Source organism: Saccopteryx bilineata, chromosome 1 (genome assembly GCF_036850765.1).
Source record: "Saccopteryx bilineata isolate mSacBil1 chromosome 1, mSacBil1_pri_phased_curated, whole genome shotgun sequence".
NCBI lineage: Eukaryota > Metazoa > Chordata > Mammalia > Chiroptera > Emballonuridae > Saccopteryx > Saccopteryx bilineata.
The window spans coordinates 9,084,229-9,101,013 of record NC_089490.1 but is presented as its reverse complement, the minus strand read 5'-3'; the positions used below and the strand labels follow the sequence as shown (position 1 = coordinate 9,101,013).

The 16,785-nt window shown below is 37.3% G+C and overlaps 1 protein-coding gene across 1 annotated transcript in view; it reads right to left on the bottom strand.

Annotated features, from left to right (window-relative positions):
* Positions 1-16,099, bottom strand: part of LOC136324412 (uncharacterized) — a 79,925-nt gene extending 63,826 nt beyond the window's left edge. The window contains exons 1-5 of the mRNA XM_066257280.1: positions 15,868-16,099; positions 14,579-14,748; positions 6,085-6,105; positions 4,090-4,110; positions 305-325 (exon numbers count right to left, since the gene is read on the bottom strand). Coding sequence (XP_066113377.1) covers positions 305-325; positions 4,090-4,110; positions 6,085-6,105; positions 14,579-14,630 — 115 coding nt within the window. The 5' untranslated portion in view covers positions 14,631-14,748; positions 15,868-16,099. The remainder of the gene's footprint in view (positions 1-304; positions 326-4,089; positions 4,111-6,084; positions 6,106-14,578; positions 14,749-15,867) is intronic.
* Positions 16,100-16,785: the final 686 nt, after the last annotated feature.

Here is a 16,785-nt window from a genome sequence, read left to right as displayed (position 1 = left end):
ACTTGACAGAGATCTCAAGTTTGAATAATTCCAGAAATACATACATATAAATTTATCTAAACACTATTATATAAACTTGTAATATATGTATATATTAAAATTCATTATTCTGTCAGCTGAACACCCTTCATCTCACCAATGTCTTAATGAAACTGTGACAATTTACTGCAAGACAAAGCAGCCAATGTTTACAGGGAGACACTTGTGTAAAATGACAAAGAAGGAAGAGAAAGGAGGGAAAGTAGGATAAATAAACCACATGTTTTCATGTGGATCAAGAGTGAAGGAATATCAGTAACTTTACCTAATATTTGCAGAAATTGTGCTGAAAAAGAAATACAAAAATCAATGTCAATTTCATGGGTAGTAACCACAAGGAGATTAAAATATACTTACAAATTCAAATTTAAATTTAGGATAATTTCAGATGAACACAGAAACACATGTCAAATCACACATGCCCCCTCCCCCCAAAAACACACACCTACACAGTGGAACAAAGCTCCTTATCATCCACAGGTGTTCTATAGTCAGTAAACGGTGGAAAGGGGAGGTAATTTTGTACAATAATATAAAATATTAAAAATATTGATTTGTTGTTTAATTTATTAAAGTAATTATTTTCTAAATGTATATTATTTAATATTACTGAGAGAAAGAATGGCAGGCAGGATGAAAGCTATGGACTCATGGCTGCTTCACTGTAGCTGTAGCTGCTGCCCTGGGTGCCGTGTCCGGGCAAGTCCAGGGTCCAACTGACAACTTCAGTGTCCCAGGTCCATGCTCTATCCACGGGGCCACCACAGGCTAGGCTTAAATATTCTTGGTCTATTTGAAATTCTTATGTTTCAGAAACTCTGTTTGTAAGGTTTAGTATGCTCATTGTATGCTTTTAAACACATCAGTGAGTCTCACTGCTGCGGCAGAGACATCATGCAGGGTGGCCACCACACTGTGGAAGGAGCACTGACACACAGCTTCTCCCAGTGACATGGGGTTAGGGGTCTGAGGGCTACGTCCTCCATGTTTTTGTCCACGGATAGATTTTTAATCACACTGTTTCTGAGTTTCTGTTATAACTCATTTCTGAGTGAAGAATAAGTTGACACTCATGGGTATAGAATTGAAGAGAGAGAGAGAGGAGTGGGATTCTCTGACAGAGATTCTATTTTTTACAAGAAGTTACTGAGCCTTTCTCTTAACTGAGAAACAAATATCTCAGCTCACACAGACCAGACAGGTTTTCTGCACACTGTAAAGAAGTGACTGCAATAGCGTTACATCTGCTAATGGTTGTTTCTGCAAAGTGGTCAGCTCAGACCCATTGCATAAATAAGGAATGTATCCTGAAGATCCATTTCACTGAAATCATCACTACAATTATAAAATGCCACATGACATATTGGGACATAAATATTTAAAGTAAATGAAAGCATGACAGGAAGATACGTGACTGGGTGATGAGCACACTGCCATGTACAGATGGGGTGTGAGAGAATGCTACATTGCAATCTGCATAGATTTATTACTCAATGTCACCCCAATAAATTCAATAAAAATTAAAACAATCCTTTCAATGGCAGAAATGAAGCATATTTAATGCATTTTGTAGAATTTTTATAATATTCATTTGATATTTAAAAAATTATTCTTGATTTCTTTTCGTTCTATATGGACCACTGTGAAATATTTTTCATATTTAAAATGACCTTTGCATGTTTATGTGTGTGTGTGTATATTTATATATATATATATATGCATGTATTCCATTTTTATTGCAGTAGTTTCATTGTACAAATTTGTTAATATCACTGTACAACAGTTACTGCAAGACTGCTCGTGTAGGTTATTACAGGGTTAGGTTCTTATGGGCGTCTATTCACAATGTTTCTGTACACCTATTAAATCTCAACTTTATTTTATCTGAGTGTCTGTTTTAACTCATGTCTGAATGAAACTTAGTGATTCAGATGAAGGGAAAAAATAACAGCGAGAGAGGTTCTGAGTCAAGTGACCTGAGCTGTCCTTGGAGAAAACTTACACTCAGAAATTTTAATCTTGATAATATGATACGAAGTGAAATAAGTAAATCAGAAAAAACCAGGAACTGCATTATTCCATACATAGGTGGAACATAAAAGTGAAACTAAGAGACATTGATAAGAGTGTGATGGTTACGGGGGGAGGGGGGAAAGGGAGAGGGATAAGGGGAGGGGGAGGGGCACAAAGAAAACTAGATAGAAGGTGACAGAGGACAATCTGACTTTGGGTGATGGGTATGCAACCTAATTCAACGACAAGATAACCTGGACTTGTTATCTTTGAATATATGTATCCTGATTTATTGATGTTGCCCCATTAAAAAAATAAAATTATTAAAAAAAAAAAAACTTTAACAGTACCTAAACTCCCAGATATTGTAGTGATAAAATTCATTTGACAGAAAGGCTCTGTCTTCTTTATTTCAGTTTGAGAGGTAGTAATGGAAGAACGGAGAAACATATGGAAATAGAGAATCAGAGTTGGGAGGCCAAAACACTGAGTGAAAAGGTAGATGATCATTGAGACAGAAGACAATAGTATGAAGAACAGATGAGAGAATGATCGGAAAAGTTGGTTATTGGTACTGAACTTTCTCCTAGTCACTCTCATGTAAAAGACAAAAGGAAGAAATAAAAAAAATCATTCCAAGTGAAATCAGACTATCTTGTAAGAAAGAAAACAGAAATGAGACCCTTGCATCATTCACTGTGGAGCACACATAGATTCATTTCCATGAATGTATGAACCTTGAGGATCCAAAGGACACCTCCCCCATCCCTTGTGCACAGGAAACTAAGTCAGGACATAAAGGATCATGGTGCTATGCTAGAAACGCTGGGATGTGCAATACTAAGCATTCTCAAGTCCAGGGACTATCATGTTTTTCAGATTAAAAAAGAAACATAATCACACAGGAGACATGGATATAAGCAGTGATGAGAAGTGAACAGGAGAGGCCCCATCATGAGAAAACGGGGTTTGTTGCACTCGTCATATGACACCTGTCCTGTACACAGACAATAGATTCCTAAAGACCAATACCAAGGAAACAATATATAATTGTAATTGTTAGAAAAAGACAATTTTAAGCTGTGAATGATTAAATTTTCATTATTTTTGAAATATCGTAATCAATTATTTTTCTTGTACCCTTCACATAAAAAGTATAGGTCAGAAAAGAATCACTTTTCCACTTACTTTAAGATAGTTCATCCTTCTGCAAATTGTTTATTTTTAAGTGCAGTTTGTCAGTTGATAACAGTGTCAACTTAATGTCAAAGGAAAAAAGACAGACATGGTTGCATATTTTTAAGGGCCAGAAATCATTATGTAAAATATTTAGAGACCTTGGAACACCTTGGTCATATGATCAAGGACAGTGGAAGAGGGGACGCCCCACTCTCTCACATCTGGCCAGTGAGTGATACAAGGTATTTGTCAACACACAGGCTGTGAAAAGAAAATGGAGGGAGACTCTGAATGCTGAAAGTTTGGAGGCTTTTCTTAAGGGTTTGGAGAAGTATCAATTGCAAAGTAATGGGCACTCAAATTTGTGATATTTGACAGAGGTCCTAAGTTTAAAATTTTCCTAACACACACACAAATACACACACACACATAAGATACATATATATCAATGTGAGTGTATCTGTGTGTGTATATGTCTGTGTATATACACACACAAACATATACATAAATATATAAATACTAAATCCATGTATCTTTCACATCAAAACTGTTCATGTGACAAAATTCTTAATGAATGTGTGGGAATTCCTGCAAGACTAATGTCATCAACGTTCACAAGGCAATGACTGTGTAAAGTGACAGAAGAAGGTGTGGGGAAGGATGAACAGTATGAGACAGGAATCAGCAAAGCCTAGAATAGGAGAAGTGCTGTCTGAGATCAGGGGTAGGGACATCAGACATCTAGGGTGAGGACAGGCCAACAGGAGATGATTGAATAAAAATGCCAGAAATGTCAAAGAGAGATATAAACCAATTGTTTTTAAGTGGATCAAGATTAATGAATATCAGTAATTTTACCAAATTCTGTCCCAAATTCTCCTGAAAAAGAAGAAAAGAAAATGTCAACATCAATTTCACAGGAAACAACCACAAGAGGAATTAAGTTTACTGATAAACCCAAATTTAAAATGAGGATAGTTTCAGATGAACATGCAAACATATGCTGAATCACTCATGTCCCTCCAAAACACTATGTAAATAATAAATCAGAGCTCACTATTGTCCACAGGTATTGTACACAGGAAGTGAAACAGTGGGAAAAAAAGTTAATTTAGTAAAATAATACAAAATTTTAAAAAATATTGGTTTTTCTCTTTAATTTATAAAATAATTGTATTTTTTCAGAAGATTTTATTTATTAATATTGTTAAGAAAAGAAATGGGAGGTGGGATCAAGGTGTTTGGACTCATAGCTGCTTAACTTTAGCTGGAACTGCTGCCCTGTGTGCTGTGTCCAGGCAAGTCCAGGGTTGAACTGAGGACCTCAGTATTCCAGGTCCATACTCTGTCCACAGGGCAACCACAGGTTAGGCTAAAAATATTCTTGGTCTCTTTGAAATATTTGTTCCTTTTACTCAGTTTTTTAGCTTTAGTATGGTTATCAGATGCTTTAATATGGTCATTGGATGGTTTTAAACATAACAGTGAGTCTCACTGCTGCAGCAGCAACATCGTGCAGAGTGGCCACCACATTGTGGAAGGAGCACTGACACAGAGCTCCTCTCAGTGACACAGGGTCAGGGATCTGGCTGCTGCGTCCTCCTTGTTTATTGTCCATGGGTTGGTTGTTAACCACAGTGTATTTGAATTTCTGTTTTATCTGATCCTGAATGAAGAATATCTAAATACTTATGGCTGCCTAATTTAGGAGAGAGAAAAAACTGGGATTCTCTGACAGAGATACTATTTCTCACTGTATTTTACTGTGCCTGTCACTTAACCTAGAAATTAAATCCAAAAACACATGCAAGAGACAGGTTTTCTAAACATTGTAAATAAGATGCAGCTAAAGCGAACATCTGCTAATGTTGTTTCTGCAAAGTGGACAAGTCTCATCTATTCCATGAATAAAGAATATACCTTAAAAATCCATCCCACTGAAATCATCACTGCAATTTGAAAATTACCATGTGATATGTAGGGACATAAATGTTTAAAATAAATAAAAGGGAGACAAAAGCATATGTGACTGGGGTGTTGACCACACTGCCATGTTCAGATGATATGTTATACAATTCTGCATTTGCCACATGCAGACTTTTATTAACCAAGATCACCTCAATAAATTCAATAAAATTATAAAAACTATTTTAAATAGGAGTAATAAAGTATATTTATTGAACTATGATAAAATTTTAAAATATTTATTCTGATATTTTTAAATATAATTATTATTGATCCCTATTTACTCTATGTGGGCCACTATAGATATGTGTCATATTTAAAATGGTCTTTGAATGTCTATATATATATGTATGTACTTCATTCTAATTGCAGTACCTACATTGTAATAAGTTGCTACAACCACTGCACAAGAGATACTGAAAGACTGCTCTCATAGGTCAATACAGGATTATGTTTTTATGTGCATCTATTCACAACATTTTTGTCCAGTTATTAACTCTCAACGTTATTGTATCTGAGTGTCTGTTTTAACTCAGGCCTGAAGGAAGTTATGTAAATCAGATGAAGGAAAAGAAATGACAGGAAGTTTCTGAATCAAATGAACTTACTTTTTTTGGAGAAAACTTATACACAGAAACTTTAAAAGTACATATATTTCCCGATATCATTTTCATAAAATACATCTGACAGAATGGCTCTGTCTCCTTGATTACAACAGCAAGGTAAATGCTGAAGTAACAAGGGGAAAAGTGAAAAAATCAAACGAAGATGACTAATCAGGGTTAAATGGCCAAATACTGAGAAAAAGGCAGATGATCACTGAGAGTGAAGACAGGGAACAAGGAACAGGTGAGGGAAGGACAAGGGGAGGAGGTTAGCAGTACTTACCTCTCCTCAGTGTACTCTCATCTGAAAAGAAAGTTGAAAAAATAAGGAACATATTTCATGTAAAATACAACATCGATAAGAAAGAAAACAGAAATGGACCCAAAACTGTTATACTTCACTGCCGAGCACACATACACCCACATTGTTGGGTTTTAAAAATCTTCATGTTCAGGAGTCAATACTGTTTTTCCTCCCATATCTTTTGTGCACAAGTTACTAAATCAAAAAATTAAACCATGAGGGAGTTAAGTCAGAAATTCTGGGATGTGCAACCCTAAGCTTTCCCCTGTCACTGGACGATCACCTTTTTTGGTTAAATTACAGACATTTACTGACAAGACAGGGACTTAACAAGCTGTGGGAAGCATACAATAGAGGTGCCCATCTCACCAAAACAGTTTTCTTGCACTAGTCATATGACACTTGCTCTGTACATTAAAGAGATATACACATAAAGACCAATACCATGGCAAAAATGTAATTGTACTTGTTAGAAAAAGACAATATTAAGTATAAATGGTTAAATTTTCTTTTTCTTAAACACTGTGGCCAATAATTTTTCTTGCACTCTTCACATAAAAGGTACAGATCAGAGCTGTATCCCTTTTCCATGTGTCTTAAACACTTCATTTTTCTGTAAATTGTTTATTTTTAAGTACTGTTTATTTGCTTATGGTGTCACCATAATGCCAAAGGATAAAAAACTAGTACAGTTAGATATTTTCAAAGGCCAGAAAAAAATATGTAAAATATGTAGGTACTTTGGAACATCTGAGTTGTATATCAAGGATAGTGGAAAGGGATGCCTCACTCTGTCACATTTGAAATGAATGATATATTGATCATGACACAGGGTTTGAAAAGGCAATGATCAGAGGCACTTTATAAAGTTTGGAGTCTTTTCTCTCAGGGGTCTGGAGAAGTAACAACTGAATACTAATGGGTCCTCAAACTTGAAATGTTTTACAGAGATCTTAAGTTTGAATATTTTCAAGAAATACATACATATAAATTCATATGTGTATACATGCTAATGTAAACCTATAATATATGTATATATAAGAAATAATGTGTTTGTCAGCTTGATACCCTTCATCTCACCGATGTCTTAATGGAACTCTGACAATTAACTGCAAGGCAGAAGCAGCAAATATTTACAGAGAAATAACTGTGTAAAATGAGAAATGATGGAATGAGAAGGAATGTAAAATAAGAGAGAAATGAACAGAGTTCTAAATGGGAAAAGCCCTGCCTCAAGAAGGTGGGACTGGGGGAGACAGTAGACTCCTAGGAGGCAGACCGGCCAAAGGACAACCCTTGGATAAAAAGGCTGGAAATATCACAACGTGCCAGTAAAGTCATGGTGCACTTTTGACCAGTCACAGGAAAGCAACAAAAGATGATAGAAATGTGAAATCTGCATCAAATAAAAGGAAAATCCTCCCAGTTTCTGTAGGATGATGTGGCAGTATGTGCCCAAGCAGAGATGATGACGTAACACCATGTATACAGCAGAGCAGCCCACGGCCATGCCAGTCGAGATGTGGACTCTACAGAGGAAAGTTCAATGTGTTCTGTGGCGCGACAAATTTGAATCCATGACCAAAGTGCAACATGAATATCGGCGCATTTATAAGGAAGCATCACCACAAAGAAATAACATTACTCGTTGGGATAAGCAGTCGAAGGAAACCAGCAGTTTGGTGGAGAACCCCCGTTCTGGTAGACCATCAATCAGTGATGAGTCTGTAGAGGCTATATGGGATAGTTATCTAAGGAGCCCTAAAAAAATCTGTGCATGAACTCACATGGAAATGCACTGAATAAGTATGAATTTGGGAGAGTTTTCCTTTTATTTGGTGCAGATTTCACATTTCTATCATCTTTTGTTGCTTTCCTGTGACAGGTCAAAGTGCACCATGACTTTACGGACACACTGTATATGTGCACCAAACCAAGGAGCACCAAAATATATAAGACATCTACTAACAGATCTGAAAATAAAAACTGACAAAAATACAGTCATACTAGAAGACCTCAATATACCGCTGAAAGCTCTAGATCATTCATCCAAACAGAAAATCAATAAGGAAATATTGGCCTTAAATGAAACACTAGAACAGTTGGATATGATAGACATCTACAGGCATTTTTATCCCAATACATCAGAGTATACATTTTTCTCTAATGTACATGGAACATTCTCAAGAATTGACCATAAGTTGAACCACAAAACTAAAATCAAAAAATTCAGAAAGATTGAAATTATATCAAGCATCTTCTGTGACCATAGCTTTTGAAACTAGAATTCAACTGCAAAAAAGAAGTAAACAAACCCACAAAAAATGTAGAAATTAAACAACACACTTTTGTAAAATGAGTGGGTCAGAGAAGAAATAAAAGCAGTTATCAAAAGATATATACTGACAAATGAAAATGACAACATGACATATCAGAATCTCTGGGATGCAGCAAAAGCGGTAATAAGAGGGAAGTTCATATCACTTCAGGCCTATATGAACAAACAAGAGAGAGCCCAAGTAAACCACATAACTTCATATCTTAAGGAACTAGAAAAGAAGAACAAAGGCAACCCAAAAGAAGCAGAAGAAAGGAAATAATAAAAATCAGAGCAGAAATAAATGAAATAGAGAACAGAGAAACTATAGAAAAAATCAATAAAGCAAGGACCTGGTTCTTTGAAAAGATCAACAAAATTGACAAACGCTTGTCAGGACTCACTAAAGAAAATTAAAGAAAGGACTCATATAAACAAAATCCAAACTAAAAGAGGAGAAATCACCACAGATTATATAGATATACAAAGAATTATCATAGAATACTATAAAAAACTATATGTTACCAAACTTAACAATCTAGAAGAAATGGATAAATTCCTAGAACAATACAATCTTCCTAGACTGAGTCATGAAGAAACAGAAAACCTAATCAGACCCTTAGGCAAGGAGGAAATAGAAACAACTATCAAAGACCACCCAAAACATATAAGTCAGGGCCAGACAGCTGGCTATCGCAGTGAATTTTATCATACATTCAAAGAAGATTTGGTTCCTATTCTATTCAAAATCTTCCAAAAATTTGAAGAAGAAGCAATACTTCCCAACACATTTTATGAGGCCAATGTAACCCCCATACCAAAACATGGCAAGGACAATACACACAAAACTACAAACCAATATCTCTAATGAATACAGATGCTAAAATACTAAACAAAATACTAGCAAATTGAATGCAACAACACATTAAAAGAGTAATTTATCATGATCAAGTGGGATTCATCCCGAAACCACAAGGTGGTTCAACATACATAAAATAGGTAACTAAATACACCATATCAACCAAACAAAGAACAAAAAACATATGATCCTATCAATAGATGCAGAAAAGGCATTTGATAAAATGTAACATCATTTTATGTTTAAAACACTCAACAAAATGGGTATAGAAGAAAAATATCTAAACATAATAAAGGACATTTATGATAAACCATCAACTAACATCATATTAAATAGCAAAACACTGAAAAATTTTCTTCTAAAAGGAACATGACAAGGCTGCTCATTCTCTCCACTATTATTCACTGGAGTACTTGAAGTTCTAGCCAGAGCAATTAGACAAGACAAATAAAAAAAAGTCATTCATATTGGGAAAAAAGAAGCAAAGGTTTCACTTTTTGCAGATGATATAATCCTGTACATCGAAAACCCCAAAGACTCCACGAAAAGACTATTAGAAACAATAAACCAATACAGTAAGGTCACAGGATACAAAATTAATATACAGATGTCTATTGCCTTCTTTTATGCCAACAATGAATCTTCAGAAAATGAACTAAAAAAATAATCTCTTTTATGGTTACAACAACAACAAAATACCTAGAAATAAACATAAGAAAGAATGTAAAGAACCTATATAATGAAAACTACAAAGGATTGTTAAAAGAAATAAAAAAAGATACAGTGAAATGGACAAATATTCCTTGTTCTTGGATAGGAAGAATAAATATAGTTAAAATGATCATATTACCCAAAGCAATATACAAATTTAATGCAATTCACATCAAAATTCCAAAGTCATTTTTTAAAAAAATGGAACAAAAAGTCATCAGGTTAACATATAACTATAAAAAACTCATAGATAGAGCCAGAGAAATCCTAAGAAAAAAGACGAAGCTGGGAACATTATAATACCTGACTTCAAATTATATGAGAGTCATGATAATCAAAACAGCATGGTATTGGGCAGAAAATAAACACTCAGACCAATGGAACAGAACAGGGAGCCCAGAAATAAAATCACATATATATGGTGAAATCATCTTTGATGAAAGAGTCAGAAACACACAAAGCAGAAAAGAAAGCCTCTTCAATAAATGGTGCTGGGCAAACTGGAAAGCCACGTGCAAAAGAATAAAATTCTACTACAGTTTGTTTCCTTCTACCAAAATTAATTCAAAATAGATCAAAGAACTAAAAATAAAATTTGAAGCAATAAAATATGTAGAAGAAAATACAGATACTAAAGTCTCTATGACTTTGGTCATAGAGAACATTTTATAAAATTGACTTTAAATGCAAGGGAAGTGAAGGCAAAGATAAAAAATATTGGACTACATCAGACTAAGAAGCTTTTGCACAGCAAAAGAAACCGATCACAAAAAAAGCAAACTAAATGGGAGATGATATTTTTAAATACAGCTCAGATAAGGGCCTAATATCCAAAATATACAACGAACTCACAAAACTCAACAACAAACAAGCAAACAATCCAATAAAATAATGGGAAAAGGACATGAATGGACACTTCTCCCAGGAAGAAATACAAATGGCCAATAGACATATAAAAAATGTTCATTTCATTAGCTATTAGATAAATGCAAATCAAACTACAATGAGTTACCACCTCACACCTGTTAGATTCACTATTATCAATAAGACAGGTAATAACAAGTGTTGGAGACGCTGTGGAGAAAAAGGAACCCTCATTCACTGTTGGTAAGAATGTAAAGTAGTACAACCATTATGGAAGAAAGTAGAGTGGTTTTGCAAAAAATTAAGAATAGAAACTACCACATGTCCCAGCAATCCCTCTTCTGGGTATATACCCTCAAAACTCAAAAATTCTGGTTCGTAAAGACACATGCATCCCCATGTTAACTGTAGCATTGTTCACAGTGGCCAAGTCATGGAACCAATCAAAAAGTCCTTCAATAGAAGATTGGATAAAGATGTGGTACATATATATCATACTATGGAATACTACTCAGCCAAAAGGAATGATGACATAGTATCATTAACGACAACATGGATGGAACTTGATAACATTATACTTAGTGAAATAAGTAAATTAGAAAAAACTATAAACTGTGTGATTTCATACATAGATGGGACACAAAATTGAGAGTCATGGACATGGATAAGAGTACAGTGGTTACCAGGAGGAGGGGAAGGTAGGGGACGGAGGTTGTGGGTGACAGAAAACCAAATAAATGGTGACAGAGGACAATTTGACTTTGGGTGATGAGTATACAACATAATCAAATGTCAAAATGATTTGGAGATGTTTTCTGTGAATCTAAGTACTCTAATTGGTCAATGTCATCCCATTTAAATTAGTTGTCTAAAAGAAAAAGAATATGTCTTGAAAATCCATTCCACTGAAATCATCATTACATTTTTCAAAATAACATGTTACATGTTGGGACATAAATGTTAAATAACTTTTTGGGTGCAATACTAAGTAGTGGTGTAGACTTCTCTTGGAATAGTACCTGACCTCTTAGAGATACAAGATTGACTTGAGTGAAGAACATATGAATAAAGATCCCAAAGGAAGAACAATTTGATAAATTAATATTAAATTAATACAATCAAAAAAAGAATAATTACTATGGTTTGAAAGAGAAAATAACCAGACACAATCATATAAAATTATTTATATAGTTTGGATCACATGAGAATATGGTTCAGGGAAGTAGAATAGGAAGCCTGAAGATTATACTTGACTGTGGTCTCTTTAGTATGTTTAAAAGTTCAATAAAAGAGAAAGCTTAAATCAGATGATTTGATGTCTGATCTCTTCTATTAAGAGCTCAAATACTGGCCCTGGCCTGTGGCTCAGTGGTAAAGTGTCGGCCCAGCGTGTGGCTGTCCTGGGTTTGATTCATGATTAGGGCACACAGGAGAAGTGCTCATCAGCTTCATCATACCTCTCCTTCTCTCTCTCTCTCTTCACTTCCCACAGCCATGGCTTGATTATAGTGAGTTGGCCCTGGGACCTGAGAATGGTTACATGGCCTCCACCTCACATGCTAAGAACACCTCAGTTGCTGAGCAATGCAGCAATGCCTCAGACGGGCAGAACATCACCCCTAGTGGGCTTGCCAGGTGGATACATGTGGGAGTCTATCTCTCTGCTTCCCTTCCTCTCACTAAATAAAAAGAAAAGAAAAGAGGAAGATTTAGAATATTATCATCTGCACAATGGGCACTACAATCTGGGGATCAGGCTGGAGAACCCAAGTGAAAGGAAGTTTTCTAGAAGATCTTTTGAATGTAAACAAGCACATTTTTCTTAACCTAATTCTATTTATCTCATCAACATTTAAGTAAAATTATAGTAATCATCTGGAATAAAGAATAAACCTAAGAATATATAGTAAATGAAGGAAGGGCATTGAGAAAGGTAGAGGTAGAGGATGAGAAGGAAGATGAACATGGGAGAATTCTACGAGGCAGAAATAAAAATGGATAGTAAAATTTAAAATTCATGAACAAAGAGCAAGATAGTGGTAGGTAATAAATTAAACAACAGAGAACAGTTAAGAAAAAAACTATTTTTTTTGTGTTTTCCTGAAGTGAGAAGTGGGAGGCAGAGAAACAGACTCCTGCATGCACCTGACCGGGATCCACCCGTCACGCCCACCAGAGGCGACGCTCTACCCACCAGGGGGCGATGCTCTGCCCCTCCGGGGCGTCGCTCTGCCTCGACCAGAGCCACTCTAGCGCCTGGGGCAGAGGCCAGGGAGCCATCCCCAGCGCCCGGGCCATCTCTGCTCCAATGGAGCCTTGGCTGCGGGAGAGGAAGAGAGAGATAGAGAGGAAGCGGGGGGGTAGAGAAGCAAATGGGTGCCTGTCCTATGTGCCCTGGCCGGGAATCGAACCCGGGTCCCCCGCACGCCAGGTCGACGCTCTACCGCTGAGCTAACCGGCCAGGGCCTAGACTCTAAAATTAAGACCAGTTGAAAATGACCAATTCAAAATCAATTAGTATGATGAACATAATGAGAAAAAGTAATAAGGAAACTAAACAAAACTAAAAAATAGTCAAGAGATCGTTTTTTTTTATTTTTAGAAATAAAGATGAAAATATATGACATCTTTTCAAGTGACTAGATAAAAGGGAGATGTTGCAGAAGTGTCAGAGACCACCTAGAACATTTTCTCCAACGTATATATTTATGAAACGTCAGGTTCATGACAGTGACAGGGGAGTGACAGTAAACGCCCCATTCGTTCACACTGTTTCTGTTGACTAGTCACATGGAACCGGCTCTGTACATTGAAGAGATCTATACCAGGTGGAATGTTCAAGAGTATAACTGAATATCAGTAAATGAAGCTGAATTTATTAGTCTTGAGAGTATAATTGAATTATCATTAAAAAGGGAAGATACTGAATCTTGAATTTCTACATTTTATTTTCTTTTGTGTGTGGAAACCAGCAGGAGATCAGGTGAGGGCAGGATGGCCCCAATTTCTGAAAGCAGTAAACTGAAGGGAGGTCGTGCTGGGTGAACAAGAATGTGCATTTATTCCAAGAAGTATTATCCTGGGCAGTGAGAGGGGCAGGAAGTCATGACCCTAACGCCAGATTCCCACCACTGCTCTGATCCCGGCATCTCCTCAGCTGCTCTGTCCACAGTGATCATTCCTGTGCCAGTGTCCCCAGTGGGTGAGAGAATACTCCCCCCTTGTGGGTGTGTCATTGTAGGCTAATCATTCATCTTTGTCACAACCATAAAAGGACCTTACACATTTGACTTGTTTACAATTCATACAGATCAGTTCTAATTCTGCCTAATAAACCCACTCAGTTAAACAACTCATCAAAATTGATAGTCTATTTTGTATTTAAAATATAAATAATCCGCACATATTACAAAGGTTTTTTTTCCCACAGCCTAGATACTGTCATTTATTTAATCATTTCTCCTGAATTGGAGTTTGGGGACCCTGCAGATTCTGGAGACTGTCACTCATGTTCTCACCAACACTGATTCCCAGGGTTAACATGGGTTTGCTGTGAACACTGAGTGATGGGATGTTAGAAGGAGATTATGAGAGCCCTTCTGTGGAAACTACTTTCTTTACAGACACAACAGAAAATTCTACGAGAAAGTCTTCCTGGTTCTATTCAGACATTCAGTGCCTGAAATATCCAGCCCGATCGCTTCACTCATGTTTAAACTTACCGTTTTCTTTGGGATCCTCAGAGTCTTCATTATTTGAAGGTGTCCATTCCATGATTAGAAGTGCAGCTGAGGTATTCTTCTGTGAAATAGTTATAGTGCAAAAATGGAATCACAAAGACTTTTTTGTTGATTCCTCTGTAAATTAAAACAGCGTTCTCCTCACTTCCTTCCTGCAAGCAAACAGAATCAAGACCCAGATCAGTTTCCTCAGGAGAAGTGACCTGCATCACTTTCTAGGACACAGGGAGACTGGCGTCTGGGCGTGGCCCACGGTGGGGAACTGAGGACAGGGTTAGGATGGGGGGAGCCTCTCCCCTGGGTCAGGGTGGGTTTTTTAATTTTTAATTTTATTTATTTATTTTTTGCAGAGACAGAGAGAGAGTCAGAGTGAAGGATAGACAGGGACAGACAGACAGGAATGGAGAGATGAGAAGCATCAATCATCAATTTTTTGTTGCAACACCTTAGTTGTTCATTGATTGCTTTCCCAAATGTGCCTTGACTGTGGGCCTTCAGCAACTGAGTAAACCAGCAACCTTGGGTCTAAGCTGGTGAGCTTTTGCTCAAACTAGATGAGCCTGCACTCAAACTGGCGACCTCGGTATCTCAAACCTGGGTCCTAAGCAACCCAGTCCGATGCTCTACCCACTGTGCAACCACCTGGTCAGGCTAGGTGTGGGTTTTGACCAAGGTCACCTCCCCTGGCAGTAGCACCAGGAAGTGGAGGACGTCCTGCTGTCACAGGCTTGCTCTCATTCCCAAGTTCCTTCTCAAGGAAAGTGTGAGAAGGTGTAAACAGTAAGGGAGATTCTGGATCTGTAGAAGGTTTGCTGGAGTGAATTCCTGATGGGATTTGGGTGAGTGATTGCATTCCAGAAGGGGGCGCAGGGAAAAGAGAGTGAGAGTGTTCTTACCCTATAGAAAGTGAAAACCACTGATGGGGAGAGAACTGAGGGATGTCAGGATGATACAGGACAGAGAGGGGACCCAGATCCTATAGTGAATTAGCCAGACACAGTCTCAGGACCAGAGAGACTAAGATTACATACAATCTAGTGTTTAAGACAGAGAGGATCAGAGCTTTTCTAGAAGAATTCTTAAGGTTTTCTAAAGGGAGAAATAAGTTAGAACAGTATAGTCAAATTATGAAGGTCAAATATACTAAATTTAGGCTCTTTTCTGTCAATTTTTTTATTGTTTCTGTTGACACCTTAGGTTCTGCATACACACACACACACACACACACACTGCTTTTCCTCACTATAATAAAATTTTCTGTTTAGATTTACCTGGCTGAGCCATCAACAGAAATGTATCAGTTTCTGAGGGTCATAGGACATCTTTCTTCTCCTGTAAAGCCTCTTCTGCAACACGGAAGCTCACCACCCAGAAGCTTCACTCAGAGGCCCGGAAGTCTCCTCCCTGCGCGGCCCCAGTGGGGATGTGAGAGGAGCTCCCGGATGTGGAGAGCAGCTGGGGACTGCAGACTGCACTTTGTTTCCTCATTCCTGTGACGGTGATAGAGACCTCACCTGGCCATAAAGCCACGTGTATGATCTAGATATTAGTGCTGTGCTCATGTGAACACACACACACACACACACACACACCTCTCTATGAATGGCTGTCTCTCCACCTTCTTTTGCTTCTTTTAATACTATTTTCAAGATGATAGTATACAGTAGGGATTTACATGAAATATTCTCATACCAACATCCCAGCTCTATGTATTCATCTTGTTCAGAGTAAGGAATGTGTGTATAAACTACCTCTACCACATTTTGCAATCTAGAGTTGTTCATCGTACAGTTTATGGAGAATACACCCAGGATGCTGAGGGGAGCTGTTTCCTTTGACATCTCAGCCCCACAGATGTTCACAGAGTGTCTGTGCACAAAGCTGGTGCAGATACTCACAGTCTCAAGAGGCTGCTCTCAGGACACTGGGCACTCAATGCCCACAGCACTGAGTTAGAATTCGCTCAGTGGCTCCAGGCAAGAAATAAGGCCACCACCTTTCATTGCTTGTTATGTCACTTGCACTCAGTTTAACCCCTTAGCACGTAAACCAAACCCTATGGATCATAACCTGAATTTACTAAGAATCTGTTGATTGATCTCTTGATTCCCTGCATTTGACCCCTGACTGAGGGTCACCGTCATGCACTTCTTTGGTCTTAAAGAAGCTTGTTCAGCCTTGGCTGGTGA